This window comes from Vidua chalybeata, chromosome 7 (genome assembly GCF_026979565.1).
Source record: "Vidua chalybeata isolate OUT-0048 chromosome 7, bVidCha1 merged haplotype, whole genome shotgun sequence".
NCBI classification, from domain to species: domain Eukaryota; kingdom Metazoa; phylum Chordata; class Aves; order Passeriformes; family Viduidae; genus Vidua; species Vidua chalybeata.
The window spans coordinates 18744932-18770603 of NC_071536.1; the positions used below are offsets into that span (position 1 = coordinate 18744932).

Genomic DNA, 25672 nt, shown 5'->3' on the forward strand with positions numbered 1-25672 from the left:
ACTTACAAATTTTTCACACTAATGAGAAAGCACAAGAACAGAAAGAGTGTCACTAGTACATAGAAGAGGGTACTGTGATATTATAATAATGAACATAATATTAGCATAGGTTTTCCATAGATATAGCACAGGGTTTTTTTTTTTTCTTTTATATTCAAAATTTATATTACCTCCTCTTTTATTACGCATTTACTTACTCTCCAAGGCTAAGTGAGAAGATGGGATAGGAAGCCCAACTACTGTACATCTTGTTTGGGATTTATGTGCATATGCAACTTCATATTCTTTTAAACCCAGTAATCTTATAACTATGTGTCATTGATTGTGCTTTCTATTGCTGAATGAACTTTTTTTAAATGCATGAAAACAGGCACACTGCTGTTCTGACTGAAGTCAACAGGAGTTACCAATGGATTTCATTTGAAGTCGGATTAGGACTTCTGTGAAAAGCTTATATATAGAGAACCATGTACTGTAAAAATGTAATCCTTTAGGGGAAAAAAGTCATTTATAAAAGCCTTCCTGTGAAGAAAAAAAAAGCACACTATAGACTTAGGTAATCATTTAACAAGCTCAACAGCTGAAAGTAAATAATTCTTGGGCAAAGTTTCTAGGATGAAAGGTTTGACCTGCACTTGAATCTAAAAGCAGCAAGCTGATTGACCTTACGATACTGTGGTTTTATTTCAGGAGCTGCCTTCCCCCCCACACCTCCCTCCCCCAAGCTTTCTTCTGAATTGCATGAATATTTCATGACTAACTGTGCATACCATGGCAGACAAAGAGCTAATAGATCAGTAATTTGACCTGCTATTTATTTGAGGTGCCCCAAACATGTAGGAAGGGAGACTCTGATTTTTCTTTAGAACAATCATGAAACAATATGGTTCATTCTAGAAACTTTACTTTAGCTGACATAATTGGAGAGGGTGGAAGAGGCAAAGGGTATGGTAAGAATTCACATCTGGGAATGAAAGGAAATCAATGCACGATACAGTCAGACATGATAGAACACTGTATCTTAATCACTGCAGTAAAACACTGAACTTCACTGCATTACCTAGAAACCTTGTTTATACTGCTTCTGCTTTACTTTAGCAAAGGATTAAAAAGACCCAAGCCAAACAAAAAACCCGCACCATAAACACTGAAAGAATGAGTTATGTCACATTTATACTGTAGAAGTGAAAAAGAGCTCTTCAACTGTCAATTTTTCTTTTCCAGATTATAAATATCAGTTAAAATTGAGGGAGAAATTTCTTAATTACTATCAAGAGTTGCCTGTAAAGCAATTCTTGGAAATCATGTCTAAAGATCAATTATGATTGAGGGATCTTGCTAGTGAAAAGCATGAAGCTTTTAGACAAAGCAAAGTGTTTTGGATAACTAGCTAAACATAAAATGGAGATTTCATTATCCCCTTTTTCTTCTGCCCTCTGAACAATAATCACTAAAAAAGACAAGTAAAGTACTTGATTTACATGGAAGGAAAACATTTAACTATTAAGCCATTTTATGCATTAAAAAGGTACACGAATTCCTACACATAGAGTCTGAAGTAGAAGACAGCATTTAACCGAGCCAAAAATTATTTTTTAAAAATCCAAACCCAAACTATATCACTCCACTGTGTAGCTAACATCCAAATATAAAAATTCTTTCACAAGTTCAGATTATTAGAAATTGCCAAAAAAGTGGCTAGAAAATGCTGCACCACAACATTTAGAGACACACGTGTGCATCAGCACAGATGCTAGGTTGATCAGGCAATTTCTAGCTTTAGGTGCCTATTTTCTGTTCAAAGTGACAGGCTCTGAGGTTACGACAGCTGCACTTCAGCCTGTTAGTTTCTTGACTGCTGCATGCTCTGATTGTTAGTTGCAGCATTTCATTTGAGTTAGGGATGTCAGGCACTCATATTCAAAATATCCAGAACTGTGGAACAAGTGTACATAAAGACCAAAGTTCTGAATTTGGTGAATCTAATCTGGTCCTACTTTCAGGGAATTTATACAGCTTATTTTCTAGACATTGTTGAGGAGGAAAAAAAAAAAAAAAAAGTACTATCTGCCACCTTCAAGTAATTCTTCCACAAAATCATTGACCAATCCCTGGTGTGGAAGCCATCTACAGATGGAAATCTCCTTCTCTCCTATCACTTCTGTCCATTTTGAGCTTCTTTTGCAAAGAGATATTTGCACATTTGCTGAAAACACCTTTGGTAACCTGTGCAATGAAAGCTTTTTATTATCATCCAGTGTAACAGAAGTAACCTCTGAAGTCTTTAATCTTAAATGGGAAACGTGGCTTCACAGATACAGCTAATTGAGGAGGTGAACAGGTTAAGAGCAGGAATGAAATCTACCCTGAAAAGGAAACTGCGTTACTAGACTTTGCTCTCCAGCACCTCTATTAGCCTGCAAGAAAGCAGATGAAGGTAGTCTGAAGTAGTCATGGTAAATAACAATTCTGACACAGTTTGGCTGGTATTTAAATTGTAGCTAAACAAAGAAAAAAAAGCAGCTAAAGCTTAAAGGATCTAGGTATCTCAAACCTCTGGTTACTACAGGAAAACACTGAAGTCAAGCAGTGCGGAAGAAAGCACAAAGTGCTGAAACTTTTTTCAAATGTCTATGGGAAAGAAATGGTAAAAGTCTGAGAGAGGAGGTGTCAGAGTGGGGATTGTGCTGACTCTATGTGGGAATTAATGAATTTGTTTTCTGTCTCTTGCTTTACTTCTTTCCAGAAGATTGTCAAGTCATTTCACCTCTTCTCCTTTTGTTCTGTAAAACTTGTATTATACCCTCTCTAGTGCATTTTAAAGGCACAGCAGAGTAAAAGCTGGACGGAAGGAAGGAAGCCAGGGAAAGAAAGAAGTCAGATTGACCCACTCAGCAGATATGTAAGATAGGGGAAGGTAAACCTATTTATTTCTATGCAAGACTGCAGTGATCCTGTGGCTGGCTGGAACACAAGCAGCAGCTCACAAGCACTAACATGCTTGATGCCTCACCAAACTGAAATTACGATGCTGCTATGATTTATTAACACTTCCAAACACCATACAAAATAGGTAGGCAGAGTAATAATGAAAACCAACATTTAAAAAAAATTTCAAACTGTCACAAAACCAATCTACTGCATCTCAGATGAAAAGAGAGGTGATTTTTTTTTTCTCTCTGGGCATTAGAGTCTTTATTCAAACCAATTCTGAAGCAAACTTTCCCTGGACAGAGCAAAATGACAGTATGGTGGGTCATCTTTTAAAAAAACTGTAGATGTCTGGCTCAAAAAACAGACTAGCTACCCTTTTCCATGGCTAATGCCAGAAGCATGATACCTTAGCACCCCTTGGTGCTCAGTGTGTTCTGGGTGGCTACCATATATCAAGCAGCACTTCACCTTTTCCCTGTGTCATTTCACCTTTGACCATCAATCCTTTCCTTCTTGTAAAAACTACTGGCTTCTACAGTTTCTGTAAGGAAAGATCTGAGTAAACAACAAGTTCCTTTTTAGCCCCAAGGTCTGTCTTGAGCCTCTTCTAAGTTGTAATATTTGGCATTTCATCCCTCAAGTGATTTACCAGTGTCTCTTCCATACCTGCTGAATGGTCTGTGGTCTTGACTATAGGTATACATCATTAAGTAGACTTATTTTATAGCTGTTAAAAAATATTGACACCTGTGTACATCCAAGTTTTCAGTGCTTCTCAAAAAACCCAAACAGATCAGCTATTCAAATTTAGAGTGCATCACTTCACTAAGCAATTCTCATAAAAATCCAGGACAGCAACAGGTTTGTAATATAGCACGTCACAAGTTTCTACATTGTCACAACAGATTTAAGCTGCAATTCAAATCTCTACTGAAAAGAGAATTATTTCATTATATAAATGAATCTACATCAGATTATAGCAGTGGTAGCCATAATAGTAGCACCATGATAAATAGTAATTAATCCAAATATTTCCAAAGTCTCCTTTAGCTGTCAGCCCTAAAGCATTCTATAGATTAAGGTAGTTACCCCATCCTTGGCAGGGAAGAAAACTGAGGTTCTGCCATGTAACAGCATTTGTTCAAGAAGGAGCAGTTGTAGATCTCAGACATTTCCCTGTTACTCCCTAACTTTCTTATTTTCTCTAATGGGTCATTATACAAACCCTACAATTTGGAAGTTTGATGGTGCTTTTGCCTTTAGTAGCTTCAAAGGCTTCAAAAGATCTGTCATGTACCAAAGAGGCATTTAATATCTCAGACCTCAGGAGTAGCTGAAGTCTAACTCCTGCTGATGAGAGGACCTTATAGAGAGGTGTGTGCTAAGTCAGCCACATATTAAAGTACAAGGTCTGCTCTTTGGTTCTTAGCTGTCGAGTAGTAAATAAAAATTAATGTGTAATGGCACAATACCTTCTTTGGGCATGCTTCCAATTCCTGCTACAAAGAGCCTGGAAAACTGCTAAGAGCAGCTCAAGTGAAGAGAGTGAGAGGAATACCCCAGCAGAGTGACCCAGCCATGTTCTTGCCTTTGATCACTCTCACTTCTGTTGTCCTCAAAATGTGATTGCATCAACTTGCCTTTTATCATCTTCTATTTAATCTGCACTAATGTGTCTGCAACATAGCTGAAGCAAAATCATAGTCTACATGTGGATTCTAGATCACCTTGAAATACCACACTAACATTGATTTCTAAAAACAGATCTTGATAATGAAGGCAGGCAGCAACAAACAGACACAGGAGACATTTTCCAAGCAACTAACAAATTCCGTAACTCAGATTCAGTGCAGAGATTTACCAGAAGGCTGAAGGCACCCTAGTCTCCATCCCTTATCTCCTACTTGTCCTATATCCAAGCAGTAGTATTATTCATGTTATTAACACTGGATTTAATTTGCTTCCTGGTAAGAGAGAGCAGTATATGGCAGCACAACAGAGGAGCAGGAGGAAGGAACAGCACAGGGGCTAAAAAGAAACACTGAAATATTTTACGTGGTTGTAACACAAAAATCGCAACTCTTCTTTCAGAGCACCTGTACTTCAAGGCAGCAACCTTTATTTCCACCATGTGACTCCCATAGGGAAGGGGTGATGAGAACATATAACAGTGCAAATAAATAAGTCCATGTCATTTGTATCAATCTGGAGGAAGGCAAAGCTGCAGTTTGACTCAGACATGCAAAGAAAGTTTTACATTGTTGAGATTTTTCTTGGGGTTGTGAAGCATTGTCAAAAATAACCTACCCAGCCTTGCTCCAGAGCTCAAGAACTCTGCAGACAGCTTTTGTATTCTGGCAAAGGTAAAAATATCCAATAGGCTGAGCTGCACAGGAAGATAAAGATAAGATAGATAAAAACCCCGTAAATCTTGACCTCGTAGTACAAGTGCATAACAACGCATGCAAGTTTGTATCTACACACAGTTACAAAAAATTCTCAGATAAAATATTTCACTACATATACTTCTCTCCCTGCAAGAAGAGCATGTGGCAGACATGAACCGGACCACTTAATTGATGTCCACTTTACTAGTATTAAGAGACATGGCATTTTCCTAAAAGTCAAAATTTGTATTTTCCACATTTATTCCCACTCAGAGTTGCAATCTGAAAATATCAGTCTTTCAAGCAGCACAATCATGAAACATTTTTTGGGTTGGAAGGGAACTTAAAGATCATTGAGTTCCAACCCCACTTACCATGTAGGAACACCTACTACACCAGGTTGCTTAAAGCCCCATCCAACCTAGCCTTGAACACTCCAGGGATGGGGCAGTCACAACTTCCCTGGGCAAACAGTTCCAGTGCCTCACCGCTCTCACAGAATTTATTCCTAATTCCTACCTCTAAACCTACCCTCTTTCAGTTTGAAGCCATTTCCCCTTATCCTTTCACTACATGCTCTTCTAGAAAGTCCCTCTCCAGCTTTCTTGTAGGCCTCTTTGGGTACTGAAAGGAGCTCTAAGGTGTCCCCAGAGCCTTCTCTTCCCCAGGCTGAACAACCCCAACTCTCCCAGTCTGTCTTCATAGCAGAGGTGCTCCAGTCCTCTGATCATCTTCATGGCCTTCCTCTGGACTTGCCCCAGCAGGTCCATGTCCTTCATATGTTGGGGCCCTCAGAGCTGCCCACAGTACTCCAGGTGGAGTCTCACAAGAGCAGAACAGAGTGAGAGAATCACCTCCCTTGATCTGTTGCTCACGTAGCCCAGGACATAGTTGGCTTTTGGGGCTACAAGCACACATTGCCAGCTCATGTTGAGCTTCTTGTCAACTGACACACCCAAGTACTTCTCCCTAAGGCTATTCTTACTCCATTCTTCATCCAGCCCATGTTTGTGCTTGGGATTGCTCCAACTCAGGTGCAGGACTTTACACTTGGCCTTGTTGAATTTAATGAGGTTCACACAGCCCCATCTCTCAAGCCTGTCAAAGTCTCTGGATGGTATCCCTTCTATCCAGCATGTCAACTGCACCACACAGCTTGCTGTCATCAGCAAACCTGCTGAGGGTGCACTCAAACCCACTGTCACCAATAGTTGTTAAATTGCAATGCCAACCCCTAATGAACACCAGTCATCACTGACTCCACTTGGACATCGAGCTGTTGACTACAATTCATTGAGCACAATCATCCAGCCAATTTCTTATCCATCTCTGCAGTTTAGAGGCAAGCATGTCTTGCAGGACAATGTCAAATGTTTTGCACAAGTCAAGATTAATGACATCAGTCTCATTTCCCTTATCCAAGGACACTGTTACCCCAGTGTAGAAGGCCACCAAATTTCGCAGGCATGACTTGCCCTTAGTGAAGGCATGTTATGTGTCACCAATCACCCCCTTATTTTCCATGTGCCTTTCCAAGCACAGTTTTCACGAGAATCTGCTCCATGATCTTACTGGGCAATGAGGAAAGGCTATCTATACAGTAGTCCTCATTGTCTTCTTTTTTTTTTTTTTTTTTTTCCTTTTTAAAAATGAAGGTTATGTATCCCTATTTCCATTACATTTTTAAAAATATGTAGCAAAAGCAGAAAAGGACAAGACTGAAATTTTATTTCCTACACATTTACTGTATCATTACATTCATAATATAGAAATGCAGCCTTAGCATTCAGTAGAGGTACTTAGTGTCAAGGAAAGGATTGTAAAGACATGTCTGAGCATGCATCATACCCTTGTTCCTTCTAACAAGTCATAGCATCTTTATGACCCCCTTTCAGAAGGGCATCCTCAATCTTCTTTGGTGATTCCCTACCCTACACTCAAAACATCTACTTCCCCTAAGGACAGCCTGATGCTGAGTTTGGAGAACATAATGAAATCATTACGGTCAGTGCAGTACCTACACTTGCATCAGAAATTCACTTCCTTTTAAATGCATACAATGTCAGTTAAAACTCCTCTACCTGAAACGTGTAGATGAAATATATACTGATGCTCAAGAACAAAGCACCTCATTAGCTCTCCGAGCACAGTGCACTGCAGCTTGTCATTACCCAATGCATTCCTTGCAAGCCACTGGGTGGGGATATGACAATCCCTGAGGCTGCATTGCAGAGAAATATTATTGACATTCAAGCAGTACCAGAAACAGAATATCGCCCGAAATTATTTGTCATTGGCATTTCCTTTAGTATGAAAGATGGAGGGCAAATAGAACAAACAACAACAAAAACAACAGCAACAACACAAACAAAAAACCCAACTCACTGGTGAAGTGTAGGAATATTGCCTTCAAGTTAATTTAATTTATTAATAAAAGCCATTTATAAGATACCTCTCTGTCTCATCTAGGGCCACAACCCAATAGAGGATATATCCTATGATGAGTCATGCATCAACATGTTGCAATGGGAATTTCTTGGTGTTAATGGGAAGTTCAAAAAAAACATAAAGAGAAAAGGTAAGTTATTAATCCAGTTTCCAAAACATGTTAATATTATTTTTTCAACTGTAACTGTTCTAAAAATGGTTTCATTTTACCTGCTGTACAAGAGAGATTTCTGAAACAAGACCCACAGACTTTTTCTATAGATGCAAAGTGATAATGATAACTACAGCACCAAAGAGGACAATCCTTCATGCTGCAGTGGTAACAAGAGTTCTTGCAGATGAGCTGAGAGTGGATTCAGGAAATAGACGTTCAGGGACTGAAACTTTTAACTTGACTCCAGAGAGTCCTATGGCTGTGTATTGCAGACTGATTTCTCCTCTAAACCTATCTGCTGCTATGAACTTGAACAGACATCCTCTGCAGGAGTCCTTCTAAATGTACCATTTCACTCTCCAAAAATCAAAACCTACAGAGTTATTTTGCTATTCTGCCTCAGAGTTGGCAGTTAGAGGAATCTACCAGCACTGCAACAAAACGTTAAGTCGAGTACTTTTATCACAGGAATTGAGGACTTCCTGAGTAACCTTGAATAAACTACATTCTCCTGTCCCTCAACTGTCATGCAGGATAGTGCATCATCCACTTACAAGGTTGCTGAGAGGCACTAGTGCTCCCAATACCAAGATACTGACAGCCTCACATGGCCAAGCATAACTATCACATGAGCCCTACAGAAAAGCCTAGTCCTATATGCACAACACAGTTCTTAAGTGTTGTAGTAGGTTGACCCCAGCTGGATGCCAGGCACCTACCAATGCCATTCTATCACTCCCCTCTGCAACTGGATAGGGGAGAGAAAATATAATGAAGGGGTTGAGATGAGATCTGGAGAGAGCTCACTCACCAAATGTCATCATGGAAAAAACAGACTCGAATTGGGGAATTTATTACTATCAAAATCAGAGCAGGGTAGTGAGTAGTAAAATGAGCTTTAAAACCACTGTCCCTCATCCCTCTCTCCTTCCTAAGCTCTACCTCCTCCCTTCCACAGCACAGGTAGACAGGAATGTGCGTTATGGTCAGTTCATCATACATTGTTTCTGCCACTGATCAGGGAGAGGAGTCCTTCCCATGCTCCAGTATGGGATCCCTTCCATGGGAGACAGTTCTCTATGATCTTCTCTCATGTGAGTCCATCCCACAGGCAACAGTTCTCCAAAAACTGCTGCAATGTGGGTCCCTATTCCATGGAGTGCAGGCCTTCAAGAACAGCCTGCTCCAGTGTTGGCCCTCCAAAAGGTCCAAAATCCTACCAAGAAACCAGCATCAGTGTGGGCTCCTCTCTCCATGGGTGTGCAGGTCCTTGTGAGAAGCCTGCTCCAGCATGGGTTTTCCCACAGGTTCACAGCCCTTTTTTGAGCATCCACCTGGCTCTGGCATGGGCCTCTTCTATGAGCTGCCGGTGGATCTCTGCATCTCTGTGCAGGGGCACAGCTGCTTCACCATAGTGTGCATCACTGGCTGCAGGGGAATCTCATCTCTGGTGCCTGGAGCACCTCCTGCTCCTCCTTTTCCACTGACCCTGGTGTCTGCAGAGCTGTTCTTCTCACATATTCTCACTCTGCTCTTCTCTGGCCCCAATTACATCTGTGCAATAACTTTTTTTCCTTCTTAAAAATGTTATCACGGAGGTGTTACTATCATTCCTGACTGCTGAGGCCATGGACAGCGGCAGGTCCATCCTGGAGCCAGCTGGCGTTGGCTCTGTCGGACATGGGGGAAGCTTCTAGCAGCTTCTCATAGAAGTCACCCCAGCTATCAAAACCTGGCCACACAAACCAAATACAATTGTAAACTACCATTCTTTAAAATACTGCTATTTATCAATCCAGTCTCATTCTTGTCTATTTATTCTGTCACTTTCTGCTGTGCTCCAGAGGCTTCTGTATATAATCAAGTCATAAACATGTTTTACTTTGGTTTAAATTTTGTTTAATAATAATTTCCTGAGTAGCTTTAAACAAAACTAATTACACACACAGAGACAGGTATACAAAAAGAAACAACTGCTAACTCTACTTTTTTTTTTTTTTAAGGACTCTTCAGTTACTAAATGTAAGTAAAATTTCAAAAGAAACCCAGGCATGACAAGGTACAGAAACTGTGCCTCTCTGGCACAGAGAACACCTACCTTTGACATAGATCTTCTATCCACAGAATAATTTTTCCCTCATTCAATGTATTTGTGAAATCCTCAGGCATCTTAAAGTTCTGGAAGCTGAGGGAAAAGAACAAGCTATAGTGAAAGAAGTGACCCACATATCCATAATGTGTTACGTGGCAAGTCAAGCAGATACAAATAACAACTACATCCTGCTTCCTGAGAGCCTTGCCCACATACTGAGCCCCCAAGCTGGCAAGGAGGGCCTGCAGCCCAGCATGGCAAGAACACAAGGCTGAGGATGACCTGCCTTAGGGCTGGATGTTACTGGCATTACTGATAGGCAAGCTTGTCAGGAGGCAATTCATTCTCCTAAAGCTTGAACTATTCCCAGCATAAGAGAAAAAGGATGGTTACAGGACAATTTTTTCTTCCCTCTCTCTGCTTTTTAGGTCTAGCAGGTCAGTCTCTCTCCTGAGCATTGTAAATCACTTGCTCATTGCTGGTTGAAGTTAATACCATTTCCATAGTTATCTGTGACCTCAAGATTTCTCTCCTTGCTCTTTCATGACACTAGGGGCACAGGAAGAGGATTTCCTAACATTGAGCCAGAAAAACAGAAACTGAAGCCAAACAGAAAATCAAACTGTGATCTCCCTTCCCCTCCCATATTTTGCCTTTTCATTCTTTAATTAGTAAGGAAAGCCAAAATAGACCTTTTCCTTCTTTTACTTTGCTTATGTGTTTGTTTCTGACAGAAGAAATTTGTCATTCCTGCAGGAGAACCAACTCTACTCTTCTATAAATAAAATCTACTTGTGTAAATGGAAGCTTGTTGGAGAAGTTTCAGCACAACTAATTTTAAAAATGAAATACTAGGAGAGCCAGAAGCAAAATTTGATTTGGTCTCACAAAAATATTGAGGAGCAAAGACATTTATTTGGTCATATTTTCAAAAACATTTATGAAATGTGAAGCTACTACTTCTTTTGCATGAAGCACATTAGTTGACCAGCATAGGGTTAAACCTATCAGAAATCCAGCAAAGCAGAGTAAAGATAAATTTCCTGAAGTGCACCATAAGACACTGTTAATCAAACATTGTTCTTTCTTAAATAAATGCTCACATACAAAAATGTATCACCTATTGCTGTGCTACGTAAGCAGGTTTCAACAGTGAACAGCCTGGTGATTTACAGATGCCTGGGTTAGAGAAGAAAAAGAGCACAGACGGCTCTTGTCAGCACTATACAAGAGTTTGGCAGAAGACCTGAGAAGACAGAGAAGCTAAGGACGAACTGAACATACTGACAGCCCTTTCATACCTTTTCTGAATAGGATAATTCACAATGCAGTTTACAAGTCCATACAAGTTCTTGAATTTCATCGGGATGTTTAGTATCTTACCATTTAAACTGTGTAGTCCTGATTTTAAAATTGGACTTCTCATTTCACAGGGAAAAAAAAGAATTATTAATTTCCAATAGCAACTGTGCACACAAAAAATGTATGTACATATGTCTGTATCTTTCTGCTTTGTATGAAGGACTCGATGTGTGAAATGCAACTACCCCATACTCTGCTAAAAAACAGCGCGAACTAGACAATGGCAATTGTACATTAAGGAAAGTGGGAAAAAATATATGTCAGAACACACAAAATAGGTATTCACAGTGAAACAAAAAGAAAATTAATGTCCCTCAGTCTGTGGACTGATTATAGGTTGCCATTATTGTTTTTTTCCCCTGGGAGATTATGTCTCTCAGGAGGTGACATCCACTTAAGGGACAATGAACCACTATTTATATAAATGTCCATCACTGAAACTCTCTAAACAATTGTAAATATTGACCAGCATGCAGCAGATTAATTTTGGCCTCACTGTCACTGGCATATATCATGGATAGCTACTACAGAATAGCAGATCTCTTACATTCATACTTGACACATCACTGTCGAATGTGAAATTTCCATCAACAACAAAAGCAGCATTTAATAGTAACTTTGTTCCCCTAACAGAAACATTTGCCTTCCTAATAATATAAAGACAAAAGACAAGCAAGATGTTTTTCTAACAAAACTAATATATTTTTTGTCATTATACTAGGCACTACCTATGTAACTAGTACAATCCCATGGTAACAAAAGGTTCCTCTCCACAATGAATATCTCCAATAGATTCCAAAACACAAAGCTTTATTCTACTATAACCATTTAAACGTGGCCTATATTGCACAGAAGCATTTTCCTCAGTTGCAAGAGCTAGTTCAATGTGGGGTTTGTTTTTATTAATTCAACTGCAAAGCAACTACAATATTTTCAAATTTAACTTAAGAAACTGTCTGATGTCAATTCTTGAAGCAGGGCAAGACAGCACTGAGTTAGGAGCATCCTGCTACTGTCTCTGAGGTAAAGACCACAAACTCTGCACAGCTCACAGCTCTCCTTTTGAAACCATAACTTTACAAGCCTGGAACAAACAAATATTTGTAAGACTCACTGCAAGACAAGCATTGTCATAAGACAGGCAGGACAGCAGTATTTGGAACAGAACGCAGCAGAATAACTAACAGCCAATTTTCAGAAACATCAAGTAGGTACTGTTTCTTTTCCATACAGTTTTGGATGCTCTATACCTGAAAACCAGACCATGAGAGGAACTCAAAAAACAAAAGCAAGCAATGACTCTCTCTTGCTCCCTCTTAGCCACACCCTTTTTGGGTCTAGTAGTTCTAGCATTATACTCTTATTTGGCTTGATATTCAAATTCCCATCTGAGAGCTAAAGGAAATGAAAAAAAAAATTTTGTGTGTGTGTGTGTGCAGTAGTGTAAAACAGGAAGATGTAGCAGCAGGAAGCTGATAATCAAAACTTTTTTCTTCCATAATGCATTTTTGTTCAAAATAAAAGACCTTATTTTGAACACATTTCAGAGATGTAAATCCCTGCTTTATTCATTACTTTGCTGCACCCTTTTAAGAGCTCCAGCAGGGGAGGAGGAAAGTTGTGAAGCAGAATAATTAGGGACTTGCACTATAATTGTTAGGAGCACTGAGCACAAAGGCAATACTAAGACAAGCTGCCTGAAGCTTTCTTGGCTGCAGGAAGTGGCGTTACCAAGGTAATCACTTTCAAACTGTCCAGCAAGACTGCTGAGGAACTTTGTACTGAGAGGGATGTGTTGGCCAAAGCATACTTCCTGTAAAAGAGAACACAGGCATTCACTGATAATTTGTAGGACTTCCATGTTTTGTCTTACATATGTGTTTCTAGCTTGCTGAAAGTTGAAAAGCTAAGCTCATTGTGAACATTTAAGATCTTCCCTATCACATCCTGAATCCTGCAGTTGATTTGAAAATCAGATGGGGGCAAAGGAAAGCAATTTGACAATCACTGAGATGCTAATCAAATTAGATACAGAAAGGTTGGCTATGGCTTATATATACATTTTCAGGGATTAAAGTGCAAGGATCCACACTTCTCCCACATTGCAGATAAATATATTTGCAGTACTTGTGCTTTCCTTCACAGGCCTCATTTGGTGCCGCTGCCGTGTTTGCTGCAGGAATGCAGCCCTTCACTCAGCTGTGATGTGACATGAATTTGAGCCTGACACCTACTGCACTTGAGATCCATACAGAGGCTGTGCTTTTAATTCTGGAGCAGTGAAGCATCTGCTCTTCACCAAGATAGCAGCTGTTACACTAATCTGAGGACTGAACCAGTCACAGTAGAGCTAACTCCTATCCCACACTATCTAGGTGTTAGATTAGTCTTTCTGTCCTGCTACAGAAAGTGGACAAAACCACATAGAGATGGAAGGAGGTGACATGAAAGGAAGGGTGACAGCAACAACAAAAGGGCAGATGTAGATTTCCAACCAGTGGCAGAAGAAAAGAGGCCCGGTGCTGCAGCAGTGGCCCTGTGCTTTTCACAAGGTGGCATTACACAACCCCTGTCTGCTGGAGGACAGGCAACTGAATACGGCAAGGGGGACACCAGAGCCTACAAATTACTTGGCTGCTCCAGCATCCTGATCATGCACCTTCCTTGGAAGGAGCAGGAAGGGTTTTCAACATACAGTGTTGAAGTGCCTCTGCTCTTTGCTGTGTTTTCCACCTTTACTTAACTATCACACTCATCCCAAGGTATAAAAACAAATAAAAACCCAGCAAGAAAAGACACAGTCTTATTTTAGACAGTAGTTAGTTTTGTCCATTTTATGTGAGTCAAATTATGCCACAAAATTGTCCAGGAGCCACTTCAAATTTTTTCAGTTCATTAACAAAAGTTTCAGAGATCCCACTTGCACTGGGCCTGTGGATACAGTTTTACACAAAGGTCGAAGGACCTCCAACATTTCACTTTCCTAATGCCCTGTGTTCAAAGCTGGAAGTAACTCCCTCTGTACACATTTTTAACCATATTTCTATGCTCAGGCTGCACAGGTCATTGGTCAGAGTATGTATTTTCTCTTGCTTATGTATCCTAGCCTCAAGTAATCAATCAAGCATTTACCTCAGCACTAGAAAGTACCTAGTAAATAGCTCTTTAAAATTTTCTCATCATAACCAAATGTGAACCCACCATGAAAGGAAGGAAACATATTTTTGAGCAATAAAGCCTTTGTTAAAGACATAAAAGCTGCCACAACCTCTCTCTTCGCAAATTTATAGAGCTGTGAATTTAGCATCTTCAATAATCTTAGCTGCCACTATATCAAGGAATACTACGACACTTCCAGCATTTTTTCCCTATCAGTTCTTTAGAGTTTTACATTTAAAAAAATAAAAATCATTAAAATGTGATGAAGCAGTAAAGACTTTTAAAAGCCACTTGAATGTCTTCACTTCTCACCTCCAAAATTCATTGTGGTTTTGGGGATTTGAGGGTGGAGGTGGTGGGCTTTTTGTAGGAATAAGTATTGAGCACAGGGGGTTTTTTTCATATTAAAGGGTCTTTCTTCAAGCACAGCAGAGACAAGACAGCCTGTAAACTGTAAGCAGTCTTCATTCCTTATTGACATCTTTCTTGAAAAATGGTAACCTTTAACCTTGCAACATTATTTCTCAGGGGGCTGATTCAATGAAGTCTGTTTTGATCAATGGCAATTATAGCTGCAGACCTCATGGTAACCTTTAATGTGTGTATTCTGCCTTGCAAACAATGCCAATTAAATGGTTGACCGTCGTTCCTTAGGTTCATCTAAAAATACATTATCTTAGAAGATAAAATACTATCAATGCAATTTATAATATGTCTCTTCAAACTGCTATACCAACAAAAATTTATTTCTTCCAGGTGAAAAAGAGTTACAATAAGTACAACAATCTGAAACTTAATTTGTAAAATACCTTTAAAATAGAGGAAACACAGGTTTATGACATAGGGTGATTTGGGTTTTTTTCCATCCTTGCATAGAGGGATTGTTTGGATTACAGTATTTGGGGGGGTGTTCTGTTGTTGTGGAGGCTTGGTGGATTTACTTTGTTTTTAGCTTCCTGCTATTTATATCTTCTTCTATGAATCTCTTCTGTACTTCTCTCTCCCCCTGTTGCTCATGTTAAGCTAAATCTCTCTGAGGTTCAGAAAAGAACTGATATTTCAAATACGCAGGATAAACAGTGTCTCAGGCCCTTTAGTGTCGTTCTATCTTGTCATTAGTGCTGTTAAATATATTAACAACATTTTAGCAAAAACCTATTTGTATATTTGTGCCAGAGACAATTTAAAGAATTTGTTTATGCAAAAATGTTGCTAAAGAGTGACCCAAGGTATCACCTCAAAAGCCCCAGTTTATTGACCTCTGCCTTTGCATGTAGGAAAGCCTAGAAAGTTTGCATCTGCTTTGGTCTTCCCTATTAGCTTTAAATCAGTGAAGTAGTGGAGGTAGGTAACATATTTCTTCCAACTATTTCTAACAGCATTCTTTTCCTGCTGTTTCTAACAGGAAATCAAAGATAAGACAACAGGTATTTTCACAGCTTCACTTTACACTAATATGAATACCAATTTCAAATTTCTCATTGAAAATATTTGTTCTTTACTGTTAAATAATATCATTCTTTAAAGATAAAGCAGATTTTAAATAGTTTGTGATTAATTTTGCTAGGCCCTGCTCAACTGTTAGAGAAACTTTAAAACCATTACATTTCTACTCTATTCTCCACTGCACATAAAGAGATAGTCTCTTACAAAAAGACAAACTTGTAAATCAAGACAGGAGTCAGAGCAAAGTGAGAAACACTGCAGTGCACAGCCCCTTTCTCAGTACCTCATCAAAAATATCAAACATGTTTGCCAGTCTCATATGGATTTTGTGTTTCTTTCAGTTAAACTTTTTTCTGCTGGTCTAATTAAAAAAAAAAAAAAAAAAAAAAAAAACAAAAAAAAAAAAAAAAAACAACAACACCAAAAACTTTCCCCATCCCTGTCCAGTAATGCCCTTTGCTTAGTTGTTTTTCTGTTATTCTTTCAAATTAGAATAATTACACAGCATGACTTTTGTCAGCCTAGAGCAGCTTCCATCCAGAATACCTTTATTCAAATTTTTTACCTCCACTCAATACTATAATTTTATGTTTCAAGAATTTTAAAGCCTATTAAGTAGCACAATATCACATAATTAAATTTATGATGACAATCAAAACCAGTGTGAAATATCAAAAATATTTTAAAAGCAAATATAGATAATCTAACCAAATGAGACTAAGAAGTATTTGACCATACAGTGCTGTCAGCCAAATGTGAACATGATTAGCAGCATGAAGACATCTTTTCTATTGTTGAATAAAGTGCCTGTTTTAAATTTGAGGTTTTTATAGTTTCTTCTTAACCCTCATCCTCCCCAAAACCACCTTCAAGGCTGCAGCACCTTTATTTATCATTAACACAGAACACAGTACTATCAAATAAATCTCCAAAACTTCCTGAAGTGCAGAAATGACAACACACTACACATATCACTTGTCTTTTGTTTATTTGTTTGAAGGAAAGACCAGACATTGACTCTACACGGGATGTGTACAGTAGTTCATCACCAAATAACACTTTAACCCTATTACAATCCATCAATTTCTATAGATTTCATCTCTTTGCTAGAAGATTCTACTAACAGTCTTTGCTTCACTACATGCTGTTTTGACCAGGAAATTAATGGGCAAACATAGGGAATTATAGCACTTTTAAAGACAAGACTTTTGTTTTCCATCATATGGCGATGTCCAATCATTTGCCAAGCTTGACTGTGAAAGATGCAGTCATATTTAAAGAAGTGCTATAAGTATCAAAGATACAGCCTTTCCACTGTGAAACTATTTGAGTCACATCATTAACCACTATAACCTACTGGTGTCAATGTTCTGCAGAATCTGGTGCTTTTAAATTTACAGTCCTTTGTAGTTTGAAATACATCACTGCATGGCACATTGATGACAACAAAGCACTTCTCACCCAGGTTATGTCAATCACCAGTATGTTTAGTCCTGATCACACATATATATGTGATTAATCATGCCTTTCAACTTCCAACATAAAAACAAATTATCATTAAATCAACTGCATTTATATTTCACGTAATACTTAATCTTACATATATTTCAGTACAACTGCCATGAATAAATATGCAATCAGAAGAATCTCTTGTTTATAACCACACTTGTTTTAAAGGTATTTGAGGGAACACATTTACACAGATATTCCCAAGATGTTGGTACTAATATCCTAACACTGCTGAGAAAAACCTGACATCAATAACATAATTTCCCAGATAGCAACACCACTTGTATGACCACAGCAATAAGGATCACCAAAAGCCATGTTATCATTGTGAAGTCCCTGTCAAGAGCAGACTAATAAGCATTGTCCCCAGAGCAGGGGCTGGGATGGGGGCCCGAGTCCCATAGCTTCTACAGTGACCACCACTTTTGCTCCTCTTCAGCACAACTCTGTTAAGCACAGGACAGATTCCCTGATTCAAGCTAATCAACAGGAACTGCAACATTCACTGTGCTGACTTAGAAACTGGTACCTTAGCACAAACATAGGAACATCACAGAGGGAAGAACAATGTTGTGTTGGAGTGATCAACGAGCCCCTGAACCACAGCTGTAAAAACAGAGTGGCCATCACTTTGGAAGTCCTCACAGATTGTGGTTCCCTCCCAGGTCTTCAGAGTTTGTATGTTTATTAGGAGGTTACCCTTTAATTCTCTTCCTTAAAATTATCTTATGATCACCAATGTGATCATAACTTTTCTATAAAATAGGTTTACCAGGGTAAAATAAATAAAGAATAAGAAAGTGCTTTGGCACCACAAAGAACAGCTAAAAAGGAGAAGCTACAGCAGCATAACTAAAATGGAAAGTATATTTCCTCAAAAATATGCTGGCCAAAATTTTTACTCCTTCATCCAAGTAAAAATATAGCATACATTAAGAAATAGAAAAATAGAAGAATCCACTAAAAACATTCAAAGAAAATACATTCTCAATCAAAAAACAAAACAAAACAGGAAAAAAACAAGTGCTAATGATGATATTTACTGTATTTTTCTTCCATCTTTCATTTGGCAGTATCTCAATAAAGAGCTGGAGAAAATTTGGAACTATTTCATATCACTTCATGTCTAGATAAATATTTTCCTTTATGAAAAGTGAAATGCACATGCATCAATTGGCTGAAATCACTGCAGCTACAACAGTGATTACTCCTCCTCATTAAAACCAGAGCAGGAGCTCCAGAGGTACTTTAGAGGCTCTCCCATCATGTGGAACCACCTGACCATAAGGTTCTCAAGCTGAAAAATCTGGAAGCTTTCCCAGTGCACATTAGTTGACAAGGGACAAAACATCACATCTTGGTTACTACTAAAATATTGTTCCATGAGCTACTGGAAATGTGATGCCTGGTTTCCTATAGACTGTCCTAGATTTTTTAACCCACTTATCCCCAAGCATTCTGATCAGCCAGACAACTGACATATGGGTCATGATGCTTCCACAGCCTCATGTGTGCCGGCTGTCCGGCCAGTGCAGGATGTGCGCATTCATTGACCAGCTGGCTGATGCCCAGCAGAGACGATTGGAAGCCAGGATGTAGCTGCCTTATCTCAGCAGGGAGTACTAATCAGGCTGTTCTCTTTAACCCAGCTACTGATTTTTGTGAAATTTCTAGGAATCTAAATATATTTCAGACATTTCATTCCCTTGTTAATTTTGCAGCCAACAGGTTCAAGAGTTATGGTGAGCTAAAAGGAAGAAACAGAAACACACAGTGTCTGATAGCCAATTTAGTGCAAACATACATGTTTCTTTGCCATTGCAAACCTGGCAGCAAACATACCATCAAGGTTCCCCACATACCTCTACCTAATTTTAACTTTTTTTTTTCCTCTATTACATTTTGCTTTCATTACTCTCACATAAATGCTACCTCATCCTTACTAAATGTTGCACTATTACTTTTCCCTGTCTTGAAATCCTTCTCCCCCTGCTTGGAATGTATTTCTGTTTCCAGTTCAACCAGGCTTGACAAGTAAATAGCAACCAGACAGCGGAAACACATTAAAAACATACATTTAACAGAAGTATGGTAATATACTTCACATTTAAACATTCTAAATAGAAGAATTTATACATTCAAGATCTATATATATATTTCCAAGCAATGTATAGAGAAATACACATTAATTGTGCCAATATTTAATGACAAATTCTGCATCTACTTCTGTATTTGTTATCCTGCCACATCCTGAACGACTCATGGCTACAACTCGTTAGCATTGCAGCATTACTTGCACTGAATAGCACTAGCACAGGAACAACCTGTTACCACATGTTTTGGGGAAAAAGTTGTCAAGATTTCAAGTTCAGTGTGACACAGGACAGCCTCAACACAGTCTGCCAGTACTGGAAGCTTCTTTCTAGCCCTCATCCATCAAAGTGCAGTTTATATATACTTTTAGAAGTAAACACCCTAGAATTTAAGGCTGTAAGATAAGCCTGTAAAAAATACGATCTCAGATTCATGTCTACTACACAGCTGGTGTTTCCATAATATAAAATGTTTTTAGCATTTCTGGCAAATGCAGCCAAGCATACATTTCCAGGATTGTACAAATGAGGGTTATTCTCTAGAGCTAAAAATAAGCAGAATTATGTCTGACATACAAAAAATTATTTTCTTGCTCAAATGTATAGTGTAGCTGAATGCAATTGCTAGACTGTCTCCAACAACCTCAACAGCGGCAATAAAACTAAAAGTGCAGTGATTTTTTTAATTAAAAAAATCTATGTATATGTGAGATGTTGTAGCAAGGGCAGATTTGCATGGTATTGTCTATAGAAATACTATGACCAAGCCACTTTAAAAAGATTGCAGAATGTCTAGATTATTATTTTTTAGTTACTAGGTCCAAACTGTCTTCAAACCTCCACTACTCCCATACCCACACTGTATAAATTACCCAATTCTCTCACCTCAGAGGAAGAAGAGGGCATTCCTAGTCATTACTTCTGTAAAGCCTGGACTGTGGTTATGACAGATCCACGAAAACATCAGTTCAGTGCTTGACTACCAGCAGAAACCCACACAGTTATTAAGAACAGAACAGTGAACAAAAGAAAACAATATTATGCTGCTGAATAAAAACATTATTTTCCAGGCCTTGAGTACAGTTCAGACTAGTTTCATTATTCCATCAAGTGAAAGGTTCAGAGAAGACAACAAGGAAGAACAGAGATATGGGTCAGCTGGGCAGGTTATGATTCATCAGCCTAGGAAAGTGATGGCCTCAGGCGCAAGTGGCAAAAAAAGGGAAAAGAGTAAGGAGAGGATAGAAAATGCTCTTCATGGTCTCTTCTGATATTAGAGATAGGGTCTAGAAAATGAAGCCATCAGGAGCCAGTTCAGAACCAACATGCACAGCACTTCCTCACAGAGCTGGTCAAACTGTGCCAATCTGAACAAGCCATGCCCTGGAGACATTTAAATAGAGTTGAGGCGCTGTGGAGGAACAAACATACACTTGGAAGGGAGCCTGGCTATGCTGCTAGATAGAAAAAAACCATTAAGCTCAGGAAATCATCCTGGACTGAAAATGGTTGGAAGAGGGAAAGCTACTGAGAAGAAGGTATGGGGAAAAGGCAGTGCCTTTTCATTCAACTGTGTGCATATGGATTACAGATACTGTTGGCCCAGACAGCTTGAGCTCTCCTAGGTTCATACTCCAAAACCGGTTTGCAGCACAGCAGTAAACTCTCTACCGATCCTAACTTAGGTTCAGCCCTGTTGCTTTTGCTGAAATAGCTAGAAATTGCTATGAACAGAAAATGTTGCCTTAAAACAGTTACCAAGGCCTGTCCTAGCAGTGTTCTCTGTGTCTGCAAAATGTTGTGGCCACAGAGGGAAAAAACCAACCATCTATCCAGTCTTGAATAAAGTCCAGATAAATTAATGTTTTCCAAAGACCATATTTGGTCTATGTGCTCTTAACTAAAATAGGCTACCCAACCTTCAAAAGATAGCTCATTATTTCAGTTTTCAGAAAGTCATAATGATACAAACCACACTCAGACATCATCTATTAATCAGTATAGTCAATTTGCCACTTTTCTGTTTCTAGGTTGGAGCAACTCTGCTGCAAACTTGGAAAATGTACAATAAATAAGTAAAACATGGAAGCAGTCCTGGCAACTGTTATTTTGAAGGCATAACAGGGAAAAAAATCCAGAAGGTACTACAGCATTTGAATTTGTAACTGATTGAAATACTCATGCTGCTCAGAGCTATATCAGCAGATCTACCCCAACAATTTCCAGCCAAAAACCACCATAACACCACTCATCCCCACTCCTCTCTGGTCCAGCTTTATCATTCACTATGAACAAAGGCTGATGTGGAGTGCATTAGCAAGACAATTCTTTACAATACAACTCAAATTCATCAAAATTAATTTACTGGTTTACACAGGAAGTTTTATACAAATTCCACGACCTGTTGCAGAAATAGAGTGCAGCTGCTTTGTCCTTCCAGCTGTAGATTGTTATTTTCTATTATAAAATTGCATGGAGGTTTCTTTTAGGCAAAATTATAAAGCCATACTCATCTTGTCACTGTCCTAAAGCAAGTGCCATAATCTATATGCCATAACCCATTCTATATATATTTGATATACAATCCTCAATCTCACGAGGCAAAAATATTACCAGACACAGCAGGAAGACACAGAGAAAACACGCACCAAGAAACCTGTGCCCTAAACTCATATATTGAAACTACTTAAGCCTTGACAACCTATAGTGAACCTTCTGAGAAATGCAGAGTGTGGCAGGTGCGGTCAGCACTTGTATGGGAGGAGTTCCAGTTTTCTGTGCCACCATCTGGGCAAGGCTGCACTTCTGCTACACTCTACTCATTACTCACTGTGACAACTATCATAGCAGCTGTGATGTCTGCACAATATCCAGGCCAAAAAAAAAAAGGCTATTATTTCAGTAAGTCATTAGAATTTTATCAGCTTTAAGGGATGTATATGACTTCAAAAAATGTATCAGCTGTTAAACTCAGAACTCTTCTGACATGTTACAATGTCAGCTATGCAACTGACATCTTTGGAACGTAAAATAAAATTTCATGCTGGAGCATTTAATATTCAGTGGAAGCAGACTACTGCTGTGTCTTCCAGTAACAATTTCAGCGGATGCAACATGACAGTCTTCCTAGGAAATAAGATCTTGGCTTTGAAATTAGAAGTGAGTTGTGAACTGGATTCAGGAGGTTATTTGAATGCAGGAGGTTATTTGACTTTTATCAAGACTGATAAGAAAGCTGTTTGTCTATAGAGAAATACAATACAGTAGGATGTTGGATTTCAGACTTCACTGCAGGTGAAGTGCAAGTTCACATTGGCTGAGAGAAAAAGAAAAGCTTTTTGTCCTAAAGTTCTGCTAAACTCACAAAAAGCATTTCTACTTCCTAAACTGTTTCTAACACTATCAGTACTAATCACTAGCTATAAGAAAAGCACCTGCATTTCCCCTTGCCAATACCATACTACCTCCTAAGCACACACACAGGATGCTATAGAACAATTTGTCCACTTGGTCTTGCAATATTAGGAAAAAATGGTCCAGGTCTGAAAAGTCCATTTCTGGCAACAGGCTATGTGTTAGGGAAACCAATCCTACCCTTCTCAGCTACTGAAACCAAATATTGCTGCTTTTTATTAAGTCAGTATTTCTTTTCCTTGTTTCTCCTCAAGCAATTACCATGTAAGGTTGACAAGCCTCAAATGCTAGTCTAGGGACACAGATACAGCTTGTGTCCAGAACAGCTGCAAGAGGATACAGAAATAAAGTGTGCTTGTGCTACCATGGTGCAAATGGACACTCAGAAGCATGTACTGCGCCCAAAACTTCCAAGTAAGAAAAGACGTTTTTATGAGGCTGTTTCAAGGGGTTCAACTCACACACACTAGCAATGATCAGAAGAGGATTGATAACAGTTCAGCAACGCTGTAACAACCAACAGCCCGTACTGTCACAGACCTGTAAGCCATCTGTTCAGATACAAGGGTGTCCTGCACACATATCCTGGCTGCTTGCAAGTGCTGTACTGTCTCCACCACCTGTCAATATGGGAAGTTCTCCTGAACAAGCTGCAAGATTTGAAGAGAGAATTTCATGCCCTGTGGATGGAATTAACAGTACATATACATCACTCCTATCCCTTCTGTTTCAAGTAGGGCAGTAAGTTTCCTATGAGCAAGGTGAACCACCTCATGTGCATCCCCCTCCTGCATTTCATTGTATCACGAGTTATTAAGGAAAATCATAAAAGTACCTTAAAACAATTATTCCAGCCCTTCCAATATTCTCCTCAGTTATGTTCTTACATCAATATAAGTGACATACTACAGAGACATTTTAGCTACTGAAAAGTATGGATCTGACTTCCCATCTTAACCCACTCACAGAACATGAACTTTAAATCTGCATGCAACTCTGGGGTCCCAGCAGCAAGGAGGATGTGGACCTTCTGTGATTCTGCTGGAGCAAGTCCAGACAAGGCCACAAAAATGATGAGAGGGCTGGAGCACCCCTTCTATGAAGATAGGCTGAGAGAGCTGGGGTTGTTCAGCCTAGAGAAGAGAAGTCTCCGATGATACATTCTAGCAGCCTTCCAGTACCCACAACAAAGGTACAAAGAGATCTACAACAAAGCTGAAGAGGGACTTTGGACAAGGGGATGTAGTGGCAGGACAAAGGGCAGTGGCTTTAAACTTGAAAGTAGGTATATACTAGACATTAGAAATAAATTCTTCACTGTAATGAGGCACTGAAACATTGCCCAGAGAAGTTGTGGCTGCCCCACCCTAGAAAATGTTTAAAGCCATGTTGGATGGTGCTTTCAGTAACCTGGTCTAGTAAAAGGTATCCCTGCTCATGGCAAGTGGGTTGCAATCTCAAGTGACTCTCTTTGCATACCTATTAGACTATAAAGCTCTAATTACATTATTGGAGCACTTCTGCATAACACTCCCTTATTTAGTATTTGGTCATTCAGAATTTATTTTTATCCTCTATACTAAGTATATAGGTGATGCCTCTGTAACTCATTCCATGTAAACCACTGACTCCAAGTTACAAAAGAGAATTTAAATCTGGTATTTTGTAAACATGCCTCAGTTTGCACTTAACATATGTTCTTTTAACCTAACTTCTTCAAATGCAAATTCCTAACTCTTAAAAAAAATTAAATTACGTTATACGGAACAAATGCAAGACGTATTCAGAAAAACAATTCCCCTAAAATTTATGGACATAAATTTTGACCCACAGACACAGATCAAACATCAGTCCAAAAGCTTAAAATTTGGTCAAGCTAAAAGTATCTGAAAAGTAATCATTTACACACAAATGCCAGACAACCTTAATTTTGAGGAACACCATCATCTCTATTAACTATACACAGTACATAGAGTACTCCTATATTTTGCACACTCTGAAGACTTGTACTGCAGTTCTCATGCTTGCTGACCAAAAACAGACACACAAAATCCAAGCACATGATATAACGAACATTAGTTAACATATCTTGTATAATATTTGTTTTAAAGAAAAAAGTATCTACAAAATTCTTTTGAGAGCTAAAAAGTTTGATTGTTCTTGACCAGAAATGTAGGTACATTTTACTTTACTTTCAAAAAAAAAGTAATTTTAATTTTTAAAATAATTAAATTTTCATTTAAGATACTTCACTGTTAAGAAATCATGTCCGATAATAATCAGTTTCAAGAAGTATATTTGCAAACAGAAAATTGTGCCTAGTCCACATTTCATAAACAGTAATCTGCATTTTTCCTAAGTCACTTGTCACATATTTCATTCTTATAATAATGGCATTATGGCAATGTCGAACATAAAGCTAAAGGCAAATACAAATTCTCCTTAGGCCAATGGGGAGAGAGGATAAATCATTCTTAATCCTCTGAACACACTGAGGTTAATAAAGTGTTTGTTAAGATATTTTAAGAGTCAAGTCAGTTTAATTTTAAAGAAGCCCTCCAAAATATGGTTAGTTTTTCCTAAGCTGAACTTTCCTGTTTCATTTCCACTTCATCCTACTATATTCAAGCCAAATGTGAAGCTTTAAAAACTCTTATTGATATTGGAACACTTT

At 38.7% G+C, this 25672-nt stretch overlaps 1 protein-coding gene across 12 annotated transcripts in view; it reads right to left on the bottom strand.

The window, feature by feature from the left end:
- The window catches only part of ITGA6 (integrin subunit alpha 6), a 127888-nt gene that overhangs the window by 78417 nt on the left and 23799 nt on the right, over window positions 1–25672 (bottom strand). For 8 of the 12 annotated variants that reach the window (XM_053947561.1, XM_053947559.1, XM_053947570.1 and 5 more), the window contains one exon: window positions 10022–10108. The exons of 3 other annotated variants lie outside the window; for them this stretch is intronic. In XM_053947561.1, the coding sequence (XP_053803536.1) occupies window positions 10022–10108 (87 nt within the window). Of the gene's footprint in view, window positions 1–10021; window positions 10109–25672 lie in introns of those variants that run through there. One more of the 12 variants, XM_053947572.1, reaches the window with a different exon arrangement.